Here is a 17087-nt window from a genome sequence, read left to right as displayed (position 1 = left end):
AGCTGACTGTGAGCATCCACTTCTGTGTTTGCCAGGCACTGGCATAGCCTCACAAGAAGCCGCTATATCAGGGTCCCTTCAGCAGAATCTTGCTGGCATGTGCATTAGTATCTGGGTTTGGTTGTCACCTACTTCTTGACTGAGGCAAACATCCTACACTGGAATATGCAATCTGGGAAGATCAGAAGCTACAACTCTGTCCAGAGCTTAGTGTCTAAAACAGGAATGCCATTCCAAAAGAAATGGGCTGCAGCATTGGCATGGTTATTCTCATGGAAGGTAGCAACACACTGTAAAAGCTCCTTAACTCTTCTGAAGAAAATTGCCTTTTCAAATGAAGTGTGAAAAAATTAAATACAGATTTTGGTTCTTAGTAATTATGATGTAGGGCCTCTTCTAAAGGATCCAGGCTTGATTCTGAACATCTACATGATGGCTCACAACCATTTGTAACTACAGTTCAAGGGAATTCTCTGCAGGCATTGGACGTACATGGTACACAGATATCATACAGGAAAAACACCCACACACATCAAAGTAGGTCTTAGTACAAACACATCTAAATAATTAAGATGAAGTTAATGAAGTTAATTGTTCAGTAACAGCAAGAAACTAAGAAAAAGATTATCTAGAAATTTTAACAAATCTAAAGAAAGCTGAAGAGTCCTTCTAAGTGTTAGAACAAGTATCAAAGACTTGACTCGAAGATTGAACCAGAAAGGACCTGAGTCTAATTGTTTAAAACGATGGAGAAATTTATTTTTGGGGATTCGACAAAACCATTAAACAATCATTTGAAATCAGGGGTTGGGACTTAGCTTCATACAAGCAGAGATAGGCATCTACTAGATCTTGGAAAGAATTTCTTGTTTGTTTGTTTGTTTTTTAGGTGAAGGATGTCTTTATTTCTTTTTTTATTTTTATTGGATATTTTATTTATTTATGTTTCAAATGTTATCCCCTTTCCTGATCCCCCCCCCAGAAACTCCCTATCCCATCCACCCTCCACCTGCTTCTATGAGGGTGCTCCCTCACCCACATCCTTGCCAATATTCATTGTCACTTGAGGTTTTGACTTTAGCCATTCTTTTTTTTTGTAGACAATGATTTTAATATTTTCAACAGACAGAATAATTATTTTAAAATATATTTTGTTGTTATGTCTCCCTTTTCATTTCTGATTTTATTAATTTGGATACTATCTCTGTGCCCTCTGGTTAGTCTGGCTAAGGGTTTAGCTATCTTGTTGATTTTCTCAAAGAACAAGCTCCTCCTGGTTTCCCTGATTCTTTGTGTAGTTCTTTTTGTTTCTACTTCGTTGATTTCAGCCCGAAGTTTGATTATTTCCTGCTGTCTGCTCCCTTGGGTGAATTTGCTTCATTTTGTTCTAGAGCTTTTAGGTGTGCTGTCAGACTGCTAGTGTATGCTCTCTCCAGCTTCTTTTTGGAGACACTCAGAGCTATGCATTTTCCTCTTTGTACTGCTTTCATTGTGTCCCATAAGTTTTGGTATGATGTATCTTCATTTTCATTAAATTCTAAAAAGCCTTTAATTTCTTTCTTTATTTCTTCCTTGACCAAGTTATCATTGATTAGAGCATTGTTCAGTTTCCACGTGTACGTGTGCTTTCCAGTGTTTATGTTGGTATTTAAGACCAGCCTTAAGTCTGAGGTGATCTGATAGGGTGCATGGGATTATTTCAATCTTCTTGTATCTGTTGAGGCCTGTTTTGTGACCAATATGGTGAATTTTGGAGAAGGTGCTGTGAGGGGTTGAGAAGAAGGTATATTATTTTGCTTTAGGATGAAATGTTCTATAAATATCTGTTAGATCCATTTGGNTTATAACTTCTGTTAGTTTCACTGTGTCTCTGTTTAGTTTCAGTTTCCATGATCTGTCCATTGGTGAGTAGAGTGTTGAAGTCTCCCATTCTTATTGAGTGGGGTGTGATGTGTGCTTTGAGCTTTAGTAAAGTTTCTTTTATGAATGTGGGTGCCCTTGCATTTGGAACACAGATGTTCAGAACTGAGAGTTCATCTTGGTAAATTTTAACTTTGATGAGTAAGAAGTGTGCCTCCTTACCTTTTTTGAAAACTTTAGATTGAAAGTCGATTTTATTCGATATTAGAATGGCTACTCCAGCTTTTTTCTTGGGACCATTTGCTTGGAAAATTGTTTTCCAGCCTTTCACTCTAAGGTAGTGTCTATCTTTGTCCCTGAGGTGGGTTTCCTGTATGCACCAAAATGTTAGGTCCTATTTACATAACCAGTCTGTTAGTCTATGTCTTTTTATTGGGGAATTGAGTCCATTGATATTAAGAGATATTAAGGAAAAGTCATTGTTGCTTCCCGTTATTTTTGTTGTTAGAGTTGGAATTCTGTTCATGTGGCTGTCTTCTTTTAGGTTTGTTGAAAGATTACTTTCTTGCTTTTTCTCGGGTTTATTTTCCCTCTTTGTATTGGTGTTTTCCATCTACTATCCTTTGTAGGGCTGGATTTGTGGAAAGATAATGTGTAAATTTGGTTTTGTCCTGGAATGTCTTGGTTTCTCCATCTATGGTAATTGAGAGTTTTGCTGGGTATAGTAGCCTGGGCTGGCATTCATGTTCTCTGAGCATGTGTGACATCTGCCCAGCATCTTCTAGCTTTCATAGTCTCTGTTGAGAAATCTGGTATAATTCTGATAGGTCTGCTGTTATATGCTACTTGACATTTTCCCCTTACTGCTTTTAATAGTCTTTATTTGTTTAGTGCATTTGTTGTTCTGATTATTATGTGATGGGAGGAATTTCTTTTCTGGTCCTATCTATTTGGAGTTCTGTAGGCTTCTTGTATGTTCATGGGCATCTCTTTCTTTAGGTTAGGGAAGTTTTCTTTTATAATGTTGTTGAAGATATTTACTGGCCCTTTAAGTTGGAAATCTTTACTCTTTTCTATACCTGTTATCCTTAGGTTTGGTCTTCCTGCTTGTGGACGTTGTACATCGTGGTGCGGAGCCTAGTGCGCACCACGATGTACAACGTCCACAAGCAGTGGTACTCTTTAAGGGATTTTTGTGTTTCCTCTTTAAGGGCTTTTAGCTCTTTACCTGTGTTCTCCTGTATTTCGTTAAGGGAGTTAGTTATGGCCTCCTTAAAGTCCTCTATAACCATCAGGAGGAGTGATTTTAGATCTAAATCTTGTTTTTCCAGTGTGGTGGTATATCCAGGACTTGCTATGGTGGAGAATTAGGTTCTGATGACGTCAGGTAATCCTGGTTTCTGCTGCTTATGTTTGTACACTTGCCTCCCACCATCTGATTATCTCTAGTGCTACCTGCCCTCGGTATATCTGACAGGAGCCTCTCTTTCCTGTGATCCTGGTTGTGTCAGAACTCCTTAGAGTTCAGCTGTCTCTGTGATCCTGTGATTCTGGGATCCTGTGATCCTGAGATCTTGGGTGTATCAGAGCTCCTGAGAGTCAAGCTGCCTCTGGGATCTTGGGATCCTAGTGTGACCAAGCTGTTGGGATCCTGTTATCCTGTGGTCTTGGGTGTGTTAGAGCACTTGGGAGTGGTTCTTCCTCTGGGTGTTGTGGAACTGGCTCTGATTCTATGATCCTGGGAGTGTTAGAGCAGCTGGGAGTGAACCTTCCTCTTGGTGTTGTAGGACTGGCTCTGATTCTATGATCCTGGGAGTGTTAGAGCATCTGGGAATGGATCTTCCTCTGGGTGTTGTGGTACTGGCTCTGATCCTGTGATCCTGTGTGTGTTAGAGTGCCTGGGGTGGATCTTCCTCTGGGTGTTGTGGAACTGGTGGTGGAGTTTGCACCCAAGGTCTGACAGGAAGGAACATGTGCCACTGAGCAGGCAGAAATCCTGGTTGCCTGGGTCTTGCTGGTCTCGGTTACTTCCAGTGTTGGGGCAGATGTGTTTTCCTCACCTCTGATCCTATGATCCAGGAGTGTTAGAGTGCCTGGGAGTGGAGCTTCCTCCGGGTGTTGTGGGACTGGCTGCAGAGTTCACACCCAAGGTCTGCTCAGGGCACTGGCCCAGACAGGAAAGAGGAAAGAAATTGTTAATGAGCTCCAATAACATCATCTTACAGTGACGATACATGTTCCTAAGACTGTGTCTTCTGATGACTACCAGAGGCTGCATGTTATGGGGGAATAGATTATACTGAATTAGTTTAGCTAAACCTAAAAATAAAAACAGTTTCCAGAGAATAGAGTTTCAGATCTCGCATTCTAACAACATACTAACTATATAATACTACCCAGTTTTCAACCTAAAAATTTAGATGCAAAGGAACAAGAAAATAGAAATATATAGTGGTACACACCTATATCCCAGCACTTAGGAGGTAGAGGCAGGAGGATTATGAGTTAGATGCTACCTGGGATATATATCATGGCCCTGTCAAAGAAAGGGGGAGAGGAAAAGAGAGAGGTTGAAAAGATTGGAAGAGGGAGGGTAGAAGGGAGGACAAGTGGGGGGGGCACACACCTGTAATCCCAGTGCTTGAGAGGTGGAGACAAGAGGATTGGGAATCCAAAGCTGGGATTGGTTACATAGGGAGTTTAAAGTCATTTTAGGATAAATGAGACTCTTCTCATAAAACAGAAACAATAGGAACAAATAATAGCAAAGGAAAACAGGAGTGAACGTTCTCTTGGATATGATGCCAATGTATAAACAGCTAAAGAAAAAAATCTTAATTGGAATTTACCAAAATTAACATCAAGGACCCATCTAAGAAAGTAAAAAAGAATCTGTGTATAGTATGATGTCTGCTTGTAATCTGAGCACTTGGGAGGTGAGGGTGGGAAGATCCAGAGTTGAAGGTCATCCAACTAAATAGCAAATTTGATGCTAACCTATGAGACCCTATTTATTTATTTATTTATTTATTTATTTATTTATTTATTTATTTATTTTAAGAAGCAATGGGAATTCCGTCTCTGGGTGCAACAACTAAAACCCAATTGTGTAAGCCTTATTAAATCTGATTCCTCCAGTGGCGAATCCTGATGTATCCACCATGATACCAGGAAACTTTAGCAGCTACATCTTGCCCTTATGCTATCCCTGTTCCAAAAAGCTGAGATGCCCATTTAAAAAAACAAACAGCCACCCTCTCTCAGTGTGTGTGTATGTATGATATATGTATGTATGTATGTACGTTCATTGTGTATAGTGTGTATGTATGTAAAATCAACCTATATAGAAGGAAATATTTGCAAATCATATATAAGCTGTTTATATTGAGTAGAAATAATTCTCACAACTCATTGTTTAGAAAATATCAGAATAATTAGGTATGTTCGTGTGGTATATGCTTTTAAACCTAATAGAAGGCAAAGTTGTGGGGATATCAAATTTAAGGTCATAGGACAACCCTGTCTCAAAAACAAAAAAGAGAAAAAGAAAAAAAATAGCCTCCTTTAAAATGGCTAGAGTGGGCTAGAGAGATGGTTCAGTGTTTAATAGCACTGGCTGCTCTTCTAGAGGACGTGGGTTCAATTCATGGCATCCAAGTGACAGGTCACAACTATTTATAACAGGCAATATGATGTCTTCTTCTGGACTAAACAGACAGAGCATGCATGAAGCACACAGGCATATATGTAGGCAAAAACACTCATACACCAAAAAGCTCAATTTATTTTTATAAAAAGTGGCTAGAGGATATGAACTGGCTTTCCACTATGGAGTTTGTAGAAATAACCATTAAGTACATTACAAAATGCTGTGCATCATCAATCAGTAGAGGAATACTGACCTGGATCACTGTAAAAACCACTTTAGCCACAACAGAATGGCAGGAATCAAGATGACAGATTAAAAGGTGTTGTTGAAGATATGGAGAAATTGGAACCTTTGTTCACTGCTCTGGGAAATGTAAAATGAGAGCAAGGGATATGTCTCAGCAGGTATAAGTACTTGCTACTAAGTCTGACAACATGAATGCAATACCTGGACTCATATGGTTGAGGGAGAGAACCAACTACCCTTAGTTGTCCTGACTTCCTTGTGTACCATGGCATGCACACACATAAATATATAGATAAATAACTAAGTAAAGAAATTTAAATTTTAATGTAAAATAATACAACCACTTTGGAGAGCAGTCTAGCAATGCCTCAGAGGCTTAAATATAGTTACCATATGATCAAGCAGTTTCTCTCCTAAGTGTGTGTTTATATGTGTGTATACATGTGTATATATATATATATATGTATATGAAAAGTTTTATATATATATATATGAAAAATGTAATATATGTCCACATACACAAAAAAGAATACATGAATATTTATAGCAGCATTATTTATGATAGCTACAAAGTAGAAACAACCCAAGGTCTATCACCTGATGATTGGATAATTTAAATATGGTACATTCACACAATTAATATTTTTTGGCAATAAAAGAAGTACTAATGCATCCCACAACACAAAGGGAGCTTCAAAATATTGTGTTCAGTAAAGAAACACTGATAACATAATATAATTCTCAGTTTATATGAAAGCCCAATGAGTAAATGTGCGTTCCCACGTGTGCAGAAACACTTCGGACTGGGTTCATACTGAAGGGTTTAAACATCCTGAAAGAGAATAGGGCTGCGAAAGGAAAATGAATGATGCCCTGTCGATTTGCTGATCAGAGCACACGCGCTTTAATAATCGAACTTGCTTAGGTACAAGGAAAAATTCCCAGCCTGCCCTTGAGTCCCCCTTTGAAGCTGCCGTGGTGGTCCGTAAGCAGAGATGAGTATCTGATAGGCGGGTCCGAGCAATAGTGGGCGGAGACGACGTAGGTGGGTCCAAGGATCGTGGTGGTCTGATGACACTGCATTCTGGGAGATCTGGGGAGGTCTTCTCAGTAGCAATTCTGTGCGCCTGTAGGGGGCACAATATAATGTTTAGAGGGAGAGTGATTAGTGGAGGTGGGAGACCCCAACAAGTAAAGAATTCCTTTTTGTGATGATGAATATGCCTCAGAATTGATTGATGTAATGGATATATACTGTAATACAATAAAAACCATTATATTATATGAATTACATGATAAGTTATGTGAAAGGTCTATCTCAGTTTATAAACATACATGGAAGAGTGATAAAAGCCAATTGTGCTGGGCAGGTCAGTAAAGGCAATTGAAGTGAAGTTGATTGAAGCAGAGTTCACTGAGTCATTTCTGGTTTGGGGCAGGAGGCTGAAGAGATAACCAACTAATTGTCTTTTTCCTTCAGGACTCCATATCATTCACAGCCTAGACGAAGTCAATTTTATACAGAATCTTGTGTTTTACATTGAAGCTGCATATAAAACTGCTGTAAGTACTTACTTTAGAATGAATTTAACATAGGATGGTTTTGTTTCCAAAACACTGAACAACTCACTTCTTATAATGATGAACCTTATAATGAATGAATCAAAAAGGCTCATGACAAAACCATTTGCAATTTCTTTACTAAGATCTTCATTCCCCTGCTTGCCCTGTCATCAATGTGTTACAGAGATAAAGAGGGTCCAAATGCTGTGGTTTCAGTTCTTTCAAATTCTATTCTTCATGGTGTGTGCTTGGCAATGAAACTAATCTGTAGTCATTTTATTATATTACTAATTTCATTTAATATATTTTATTAGAGCATCTCTAGCCCAGGCTGTTCCTGAACTCACTACATGAGGGTGACCTTAAACTTCTGATTCTTCTGCCTCTACCTCCCGAGTGTGTTGGAGTTATTGGCATAAACTACGATGATCACTTTTATGTGGGTATAGGATTTGAGCCCTAGCAAGCACTCAACCAACTGAAATCTATCCCCAGCCTCTTCTAGTCTTATTTTAACTGAAACCTTCAAAAGAAGCATGATAACTGAGTAATGTTATGGGTGGGTCATTTGGCTGTACACAAATAAAATGTATTCATGTTTTTGTGGTTGGTGTATTGATTTAGAATCCACTGTACAAAAAGTTTTTTCCCTTATTAACTACCATATGAAGTAGGTTCATATTAAATGTCATCAATAATATTTTCTCTATAAAATGTTGCAGCAAGCTGGGTGTGGTGGCTCACGCCTTTAATCCCAACACTCAGGAGGCAGAGGCAGGTGGATTTCTGAGTTCGAGGGTAGCCTGGTCTACAGAGTGAGTTTCAGGACAGCCAGGGCTACACAGAGAAACCCTGTCTCAAAAAACCAAAAAAAAAAAAAAAAAACCTACAGAAATGCGTTTTTTTTTTCTTTAGTCTGATATGAAGGTTTTTGTTGCTGTTGTTCAGTGACATTTTCTTTATAATATCCCAATCTTCAAATAATCCAAATGCCCATGAACAAGTACAGGGATAAACAAATTTCAGTGTGTTCATGAAAGGCAATTTTGTTCAACAATAAAAAAGTGAACTATGAGCCATGCAAAAACATGAATAAATCTAAAATGCATAATGGTTAGTAGAAGAAATCTCATAGAAAATGTACATATGCTTGGGCATGGTGGTGTAAACCTTTAATCTCAGCATTTGGGAGAGGCAGAGACAGGTGGATCTTTGTGAATTTGAGGCAAGCCTAGTCTGAATAGCAAGGCCCAAGCCAGCCAGAACTGCATAGTAAGAGCCTGTCTTTAAATGCATGTGTGTGTGTGTGCATGTGTGTGTACGTGCATGCACACGTGCTTGTGTGTGTGTTATATATATATATATATATATATATATATATATATATATGTGTGTGTGTGTGTGTGTGTGTGTATTATACACATACATACAAGATAATTACACTAACATAAAATTCTAAACATCTGTAATGACAGTAAGTATATTTGTGATTGCTTCATAACAGCGGATTTTGGAAGCCAGGAGGAAACTTTGCAAATTTTTGAACCTATCTTTTATTGTGATGATAGATTCACATTTGTAAATATAATTAATTAATCACAGTGGTGCCAGCTAGTTTGTTCAGTGGCTAAAGGTGGTCTCTGCCAAGACTGATGTTCTGAGCAAGATCTCTCTCTCTCTTCTTCCCTCCCACCCTCCCACCACCTCCCTCTCTCTCTCTCTCTCTCTCTCTCTCTCTCTCTCTCTCTCTCACACACACACACACACACACACACACACACACACACTGGCACTAAGCATTTTAAAAGAGGAATCATATAGCTTAACTATATTCTGGTTTATATATACCATTATACATCAATAAAGATATAAAACTTATTACTGTTGTGGAATGGATGAATACAATCACTCTAAGACTGGACAAATACTCCAATTATCTCTGATTGTGCTTTTACTATGTTTTCATTGTTATTGACTAACCCCCTTGTATTTAGCATACCTCTTTTCTTTTATTTTTGTGGTGCTATGATTAAACACATGACCTTACACATGGGTGGCAGATACTCTTATCACTGAACTATATCTCCACTCAGCATTCTTTTTCACTTTTAGCTGTTGTATTATTTGAAAACATACTACTTTAAAATGCATTTATCACTTTTGATAATGTTCATTTCTCCATGCATATGTATATGTAACTTTACCTATTTCTTTTGTGATGGACATACAGTCTGCTTCTGTAACTTGACTTTTTTTTTATTTTTTATTTTTATTGGATATTTTCTTTATTTACATTTCTTTTTTCTTTTTTATGTTTTTTTATTTGATATTTTCTTTATTTACATTTCAAATGCTATCCCGAAAGTTCCCCATACCCTCCCCCCACCCCTGCTCCCCTACCCACCCACTCCCACTTCTTTGCCCTGGCCTTCCCCTGTGCTGGGTCATATAAAGTTTGCAAGACCAAAGGGCCTCTTTTCCCAATGATGGCTGATTAGGCCATCTTCTGCTACATATGCAGCCAGAGACACGAGCTCAGGAGGTACTGGTTAGTTCATATTGTTGTTCCACCTACAGGGTTGCATCCCCCTTCAGCTCCTTGAGTACTTTCTCTAGCTCCTCCATTGGTGGCCCTGTGTTCCATCCAATAGCTGACTATGAGCATCCACTTCTGTGTTTGCCAGGCACTGGCATAGCCTAACAAGAGACTGCTATATCAGGGGACCCTGATGTAACTTGACTTTTGTAAATAGTGCTGTAGTAAATGTGGGTATGTATGTAGTATGTGTGTAGAATGCTGATTTAGATTCCATTGGCTCTATTTCTGGAAGCGGTATAGCTGGATCATATGGCAGATCTATTTTTAATTTTTAAAGGCACTCCCATACTGGTTTTCATAGTGCTGGACTAATTTACACACCCGCCAGCATTGTGTAACATTTTCCTGCATTTGTTGTTATTTTTCTGATGATAGATATTCTGAATGGGGTAAGATGAAATCTCAATGTAGGTTAGGTTAGGTTTGGTTTGGTTTGGTTTTGTCTGGTCTTTTGAGACAGGATTTCTCTGCATAGCCCTGGCTGTCCTAGAATTTGCTCTGCAGACCAGGATGGCCTGAAATGTAAAGATCCATCTGCCTCTGACTCCCAAGTACTGGGATTATAGGTATACTGCACCACTGCCTGAATGTGGATTCAGAGGTCTGCTTACCTCTTTCCCGTGAGTGCTGGGATTAAAAGTGTGTGCAATTGCACCCACCTAAATACATAGTCAAGGTTGAGATTGAAGCATCTTGTAGTACTAAACACGTCAGAAGTATCCAGCGAGGAACAGGGAACGTCAAGAGTACACCAGAAAAATGTCAGAACTAAGAGACACAGGAGCCTACCTACCAGTGGCTCAACCTGGAACAATTAACAGTGTAGGCAACAAAATAATGATAGCATTCCATAATAAACCAGCAAACATAAACACACCAATAAATAAACAACTGAAAAAAACAAGGAATAATGGACTGCCTTCCTTAGAGAAGGATTATAATTAATGACCATAGAGGTAGCAAGGAAAATTGATTAAAATTATCATCAAAACTCTACTTTCTGTAAGCAATTAAGGCAGAATGCTGAATTGGTGGATGGTTGTTTAAGTAGAAGCAAGCTATTTGCATGATCATCTTGTGTCATCTCAGGTTTGCAACAAGGAGCAATGATATATGTATATAGTATTTAACTATCTCTTAAAGTATTTACTCATTAAAAAGAGAAAAGTAAAATGGAAAATGCCAATCCTAACCAAACTGTTTGGCTTTCAGTAGTTTTTACTTAGCACCAAGGTCACAAAGGACAAGATTTGAGAAAGCACTATTGATTGGAAGTCACTAAGGAGACATGGCTGGAATGGAATTGAATCTTGGAATATATAAAAAGCACTAGTCAGGCATTGTTGTGTACACTTACAATTCCAGCTCTTGGAAAGTACAGGCATGAAGTCCATATTTAACTCAGTTGCTTAGTTGAGTTGAGTCCTTAGCTTTAGCAGTTGTACTGTGTTTATGTTCAATGTTAACATTAGGCAAAACTAAGTCAAAGGTGTTAGGGGACTCATTGTACTATTTTTGCAATTTTGTGTAATTCTGAAGTTTTTTAAAAATTAAAAAAGTATTAAAATTAATTTTAAATATTTTTATATTGCCAAGGGAATGTTTATAGCTATGGCTAAGAGTAGGTTTTGGAGTGAAATTCCTTAGAATGTACACTGGATTCTGTCACTTACCAAATATACAACCTTGGGTGAGTTACTTATAGTCATTCTTGTAATTTAGTTTCATCATCTGTAAAATGCAGAGATTAAGGTAGAGAGATAGCTTGATTAAGAGCACTTCCAGAGAACCCAGGTTCAATTCCCAACACCCACACAGCAGCTCACAACTGTCCGTAACTCCTGTTCCAGGGATTCTGACACCTTCATTCAGGTATACATGCAGGCATAGCATCAATATACATAAAATAAAAATAAAAAGCATATTTTTAAAAAAGATTTTAAGTACCAACAGATTAAGATAAGAAGGTAAGTTTCACATAAAAATACCAGCTGCTGCTTAGCCTCCATGTGCTAGACTTCATGGGAATCTCCTTTAGGGAAAACTTGAGAAGTATTTCTAGGTGATCTGATTAAGTGTTGAAGAGACTCACAACATTTTAGAGGCCCCAATTTAACTTAGGTCATCATCTGCTCCTTAATAGCCTATGCAGAGGCTATTAAGTGAGTGAGTATATGAGTGTGTATGTAGAAAATTTGCTGCTATTAATGTTTTTTAAACAATTTTTATTAGATATTTTCTTCATTTACATTACAAATGCTATCCCGAAAGTTCCCTATACCCTCCCCACACCCCCTGCTCCCCAACCCACCCACTCCTGCTTCCTGGCCCTGGCATTCCCCTGTACTGGGGCTTATAATCTTTGCAAGACCAAGGAGACTCTCCTCCCATGAATGTTTTTTATTAAAGGATTGTACACCTAATGAATGTTTAGTGGTTATGATGTGATTATAATTAGTTATATCTTGATTATTTCTTGCTAGGACTTTGGGATATGGGAACGTGGAGATAAGACAAACCAAGGCATCTCGGAATTGAATGCAAGTTCAGTTGGAATGGCCAAGGTACATTTTCTTTCTTATTTTTACCAAGTCTTGTAAATGGAGTTTAGTTTACTTTTGTTATAGATAAAATCTGAATGTACATGTTGACCCATCAAATTGTTCTTTAAACCACAAACAAAATTCAAATTCCTCCATGAAACTATGAATATATAATTTAAAACTTTTTATAAGTATCAAATTTGAATCATATGGCTTTTAAGGCATGTCTCTGTTTATATATCCTACTAGAACAACCAATTTTAAAGTGTACTCACCATTTTTGCCATTGCATAAACTAAGGGAAGCTCTTTCCCTTCCAATAGTCCAGTCCCCCAAGCTCAGTCAGTATCAGATAGCCTTGATACTCATGGTCCTCCATCCTCTGTGCTCTCCTTAGTCTCCCATATCACCAGCACCTTTCCACTTGGCCATGTCTTTTCAGTCTACTGAAAGAGTAAGAATATATAAAATAGGATAGCAGGAGAAAGTTCAAACATTATTATGTTAAATGTGCATGGCTCAAGAACTGGGACTAAACAGGAAAGATGCAGATTTTTTTTAAAGAAGTATACTTCTTATATCATAATGATACTGAAAGTTTAAAACCAAATTAGGAGAAGTAAAATATAGAGACCAAAAAGAAATGAAATAACAGTTCAAGGCAAAAAATATTACATGTAATAAAGTGGACAAGTGGGTCATGATAGAATTTTGACACAACCTATAATGAGACAATATGGTCTGGAATGGAGTTCCAATTAATACAGAACAAAATATATTTGAAATACAAGACAGATAAAATTGTATGAAGAAATAACTTGCTGGGCAGTGGTGGCGCACTCCTTTAATCCCAGCACTTGGGAGGCAGAGGCAGGTGGATTTCTGAGTTCGAGGCCAGCCTGGTCTAAAGAGTGAGTTTCAGGACAGCCAGGACTACACAGAGAAACCCTGTCTTGAAAAGAAAGAAAGAAAGAAAGAAAGAAAGAAAGAAAGAAAGAAAGAAAGAAAGAAAGAAAGAAAGAAAGAAAGAAAGAAAGAATTTAACAGCAACATAGTAAGACTGTGATATATGTAGAAAAGCCCAAATAAATCATAGAAAGTTCTAGACAAGTTTTCCACTGCTGAGTTCTATCTGTTGCTCCTTCCTTTTTATTTTGAAATAATTTAAAACTAAAGAAAAAATTTAAGAATGTTAGGGGGAAAATTCCAAACATCACTCATGCAAGATGTATTAATATTTGCTTTAACTTTCCCTCTTCCTTATTATACATTCATACACATGCACACTTGTGCACAAACACACACTTTTTCCTGAGCTAGTTGAAAATACACAAACTATGGGCGTGATGAACTACAACTACTACTCAACATTTCATTGTGCACTTCCTCAAAGACTGTTGTAACCATGGTATGATTATCAAAACCAGGAACTAAGTGATTACACATACCACAGGACCTATTCAGTTTTTAAAAATCATCCCAATAATGTTGAATGCTTTTGTAGTAGGATCTGATGTGTTGTTTTTTGTTTGTTTGTTTGTTATTTTTTTTGCATTTCCTCAGATTCTGTTGTTATATCTCCCTTTTAATTTCTGATTTTGTTAATTAGGATACTGTCCCTCTGCCCTCTAGTTAGTCTGGCTAAAGGTTTATCTATCTTGTTGATTTTTCTCAAAGAATTAGCTCCTGGTTTGTTGATTCTTTGAATAATTCTTTTTGTTTCCACTTGGTTGATTTCAGCCCTGAGTTTGATTATTTCCTGCTGTATGGGTGAATTTACTTCCTTTCCTTCTAGAGCTTTTAGGTGTGATGTCAAGCTGCTAGTGTATGCTCTCTCCAGTTTCTTTTTGGAGGCACTCAGAGCTATGAGTTTTCCTCTAAGGAATGCTTTCATTGTGTCCCATAAGTTTGGGTATGTTGTGGCTTCATTTTCATTAAATTCTAAAAAGTCTTTAATTTCTTTATTTCTTCCTTGACCAAGGAATCATTGAATAGAGTGATTCAGCTTCCACATGTATGTTGGCTTTCTATTATTTATGCTGTTGTTGAAGATCAGCCTTAGTCTGTGGTGATCTGATAGGAAGCATGGGATAATTTCAATATTTTTGTATCTGTTGAGGCCTGTTTTTTCATATTCACTTTCTTTTATTGTGGTACTGGTAACTAAACCCAGGGTCTTATGCATGCTAGACAGGTATTTTACCACAGAGTTATATCCTCAGCCCAACACACCTACCATTTTATTTTATTTTTATTTTATTTTTCCAATTTTTATTAGGTATTTTCTTCATTTACATTTCAAGTGCTATCCCAAAAATTCCCTATACCCTCCCCCTGCCCTGCTCCCCTACCCACCCACTCCCACTTCTTGGCCCTGGCATCTAGGCTAATATGCACTCATTAGTGAGTGCATATCTTTCTAAATCTTGGAAGGTAAGAGTTCACTTGAATAGTGGACTCTCTTTGTCAGTTGAGTCCACAAATGCACTGAAATCTCACATGGCTAGTTGGCTTTATCTCTTGCCACTACTGTGTCCCATTCTTCTTCCCTGAGTCACAGGGATTCTCTTGCATTCCTCTCTGCAGCCTGTACAACATAAAGGGTCCACCCCATGTCCAGCCATTGGCTGTTAGCATCTTTATTGATCAATCACAAACCAATTTGAGACAAGGACCTTCAGTGTTTGGCTGGACATGCAGATTCCAGATTGAATCAAAGCCTTAGAACCAATCTCCAACAGGTATCCTTCATTGGATTGAAGAAATTTCTTTCTCTTGTTGATTTTTTAAATTTGTAAACTTGTATTGAATTTTATCCAAGGTTGACAGTGAGCTGTAAAATCCCTGCTTTTTTTTCCTGTGATGGTTATCTAGTCTTGGAGCATACCTGTTCCATGTGTGTCCTCATGGAGAATCTTCCTGGTCCTTCCCTTCTTCCTCCTTTCTGCCTCTCTCCTTTTGTTTGGGACCAAGACACCTTATATTAAGAAGAATACTGCCATATACTGTGAGTGATGAGTTATATTGGTATAATATGCATAAAAAGCAGTTTAGCATTTTATCTCAAAAATTGTTCACATACTTTAAGCCACTGATTCTACTTCAAGAAAGTAATGTTTGGGAGAACTGGCCATTTCTCGAGCCAGCCACAACACTCAGGAGAGGGCGCCTGCAGCTTGTCTGAGCGGCAGAGTAGAACTGGCCCTGGTTGCTGGGGTTGCCTGTGATCTGGCCTGAGGGTATGAGAGCAGCTTGACTGGATAGTGATAATAAACTTCATTTTAATTTTCCCTGAACACTGTGGGAGACAAAGTACAAATCCCAAGATCCTAGGATTAAAGAATGTTATTTTATTTTCTATTTCATTAAATATATTCAAAAGCAACATCATGAAACATTTATAAGATACTAAGAAGAAAATATGTAGAATATATGTCATTCTTGATTTTCTTTCTTTCTTTTCAGTTCTGGGATCTGAACCCTGGACCTTGCATATACTAAGCATGTGTTCTGCCACTGAAGTCCTTTCTTCCATTGCTTCTTACAGGCAGCCCTGGAAGCACTAGATGAATTAGACTTGTTTGGTGTGAAAGGTGGGCCACAATCAGTTATCCATGTCCTGGCTGATGAAGTACAGCACTGCCAGGTAAAGAAAGAATAGACCATGTCATACCAAATCTTATTCTTGCTCAGAGTCAGACTTAGCATGGGATTTAGCTTAAAGAGAGCAACCCATCTTGTGACTATTACCATGTGATCAGAAATGTCTTTATCAAGCATTCTATAATGAGATAAACCTGAGCTATAAGGTAGATTATGGGTATCTTAGGGTTTTACTGCTGTGAACAGACACCATGACCAAGGCAACTCTGATAAAGGACAACATTGAATTGGGGCTGGCTTACAGTTCAGAGGTTCATCTCATCATCATCATGGTGGAAAGCACGGTAGTGTCCAGGCAGGCATGGTGCTGGAGAGGTAGGTTAGGGTTCTATCTGGGAAAACTTCATTCTTGGTTTTGTTTATAATTGCTCCCTATATTGAAAGTTTCTTTCCTCCGGTATATGAAGTTTCTCCCTTTCTTCAAACCCTGATTATATCCTATGATATCCCAGTGAATATAAATTAAACTTCTAATTTTGAAAATATTTTTGTGGATAAAGTATGTCATGGAAGAAGCAGGGAGAGCTTTTGTGGCTAGGAAGGAGTCTAGTGGGACTACAGCAGGGGCAGGGAGAAGTCTAGAGAGTAAATATGAGCAAAATGCAATGAGACATGGCTGCAAATAGAAAAAAGCCCAGTATTCCCCATACTTGCTGAAAATTAATTTGAAAACATCTCAGAGGCATAGCGATCCTTCTCTACTCTACCCAACTGCTGTATTTTGTCTTAGTTTTATTATTTTAAAAATTTTATTTTTTTTGTGTATGGAATTTTCCCTGAATGTTTACCTGCACCATATTCATTCTTGGTGCTCATGAGGCCATAAAGAGATGTTGGCATTATGTATGGTTGTTAGCTACCCAATCCTCTATTCCTCTAGAAGAACAGTCAGTGCTCTTAACCACTGATTATGTTTCTAGCCTCTCTCTCTCTCTCTCTCTCTCTCTCTCTCTCTCTCTCTCTC

The 17087-nt window shown here is 38.0% G+C and overlaps 1 protein-coding gene across 6 annotated transcripts in view; it reads left to right on the top strand.

Annotated features, from left to right (window-relative positions):
* The window catches only part of Phka1 (phosphorylase kinase regulatory subunit alpha 1), a 136480-nt gene that overhangs the window by 14634 nt on the left and 104759 nt on the right, over positions 1–17087 (top strand). For all 6 annotated transcript variants that reach the window (XM_029534351.1, XM_029534350.1, XM_029534353.1 and 3 more), the window contains exons 5-7: positions 7236–7318; positions 12401–12481; positions 16008–16106. In XM_029534351.1, the coding sequence (XP_029390211.1) occupies positions 7236–7318; positions 12401–12481; positions 16008–16106 (263 nt within the window). The remainder of the gene's footprint in view (positions 1–7235; positions 7319–12400; positions 12482–16007; positions 16107–17087) is intronic.

This window comes from Mus pahari, chromosome X (assembly GCF_900095145.1).
Source record: "Mus pahari chromosome X, PAHARI_EIJ_v1.1, whole genome shotgun sequence".
Taxonomy (NCBI): domain Eukaryota; kingdom Metazoa; phylum Chordata; class Mammalia; order Rodentia; family Muridae; genus Mus; species Mus pahari.
The sequence above is the reverse complement of the archived record's forward strand: the minus strand, read 5'-3'. Positions and strand labels throughout refer to the sequence as shown.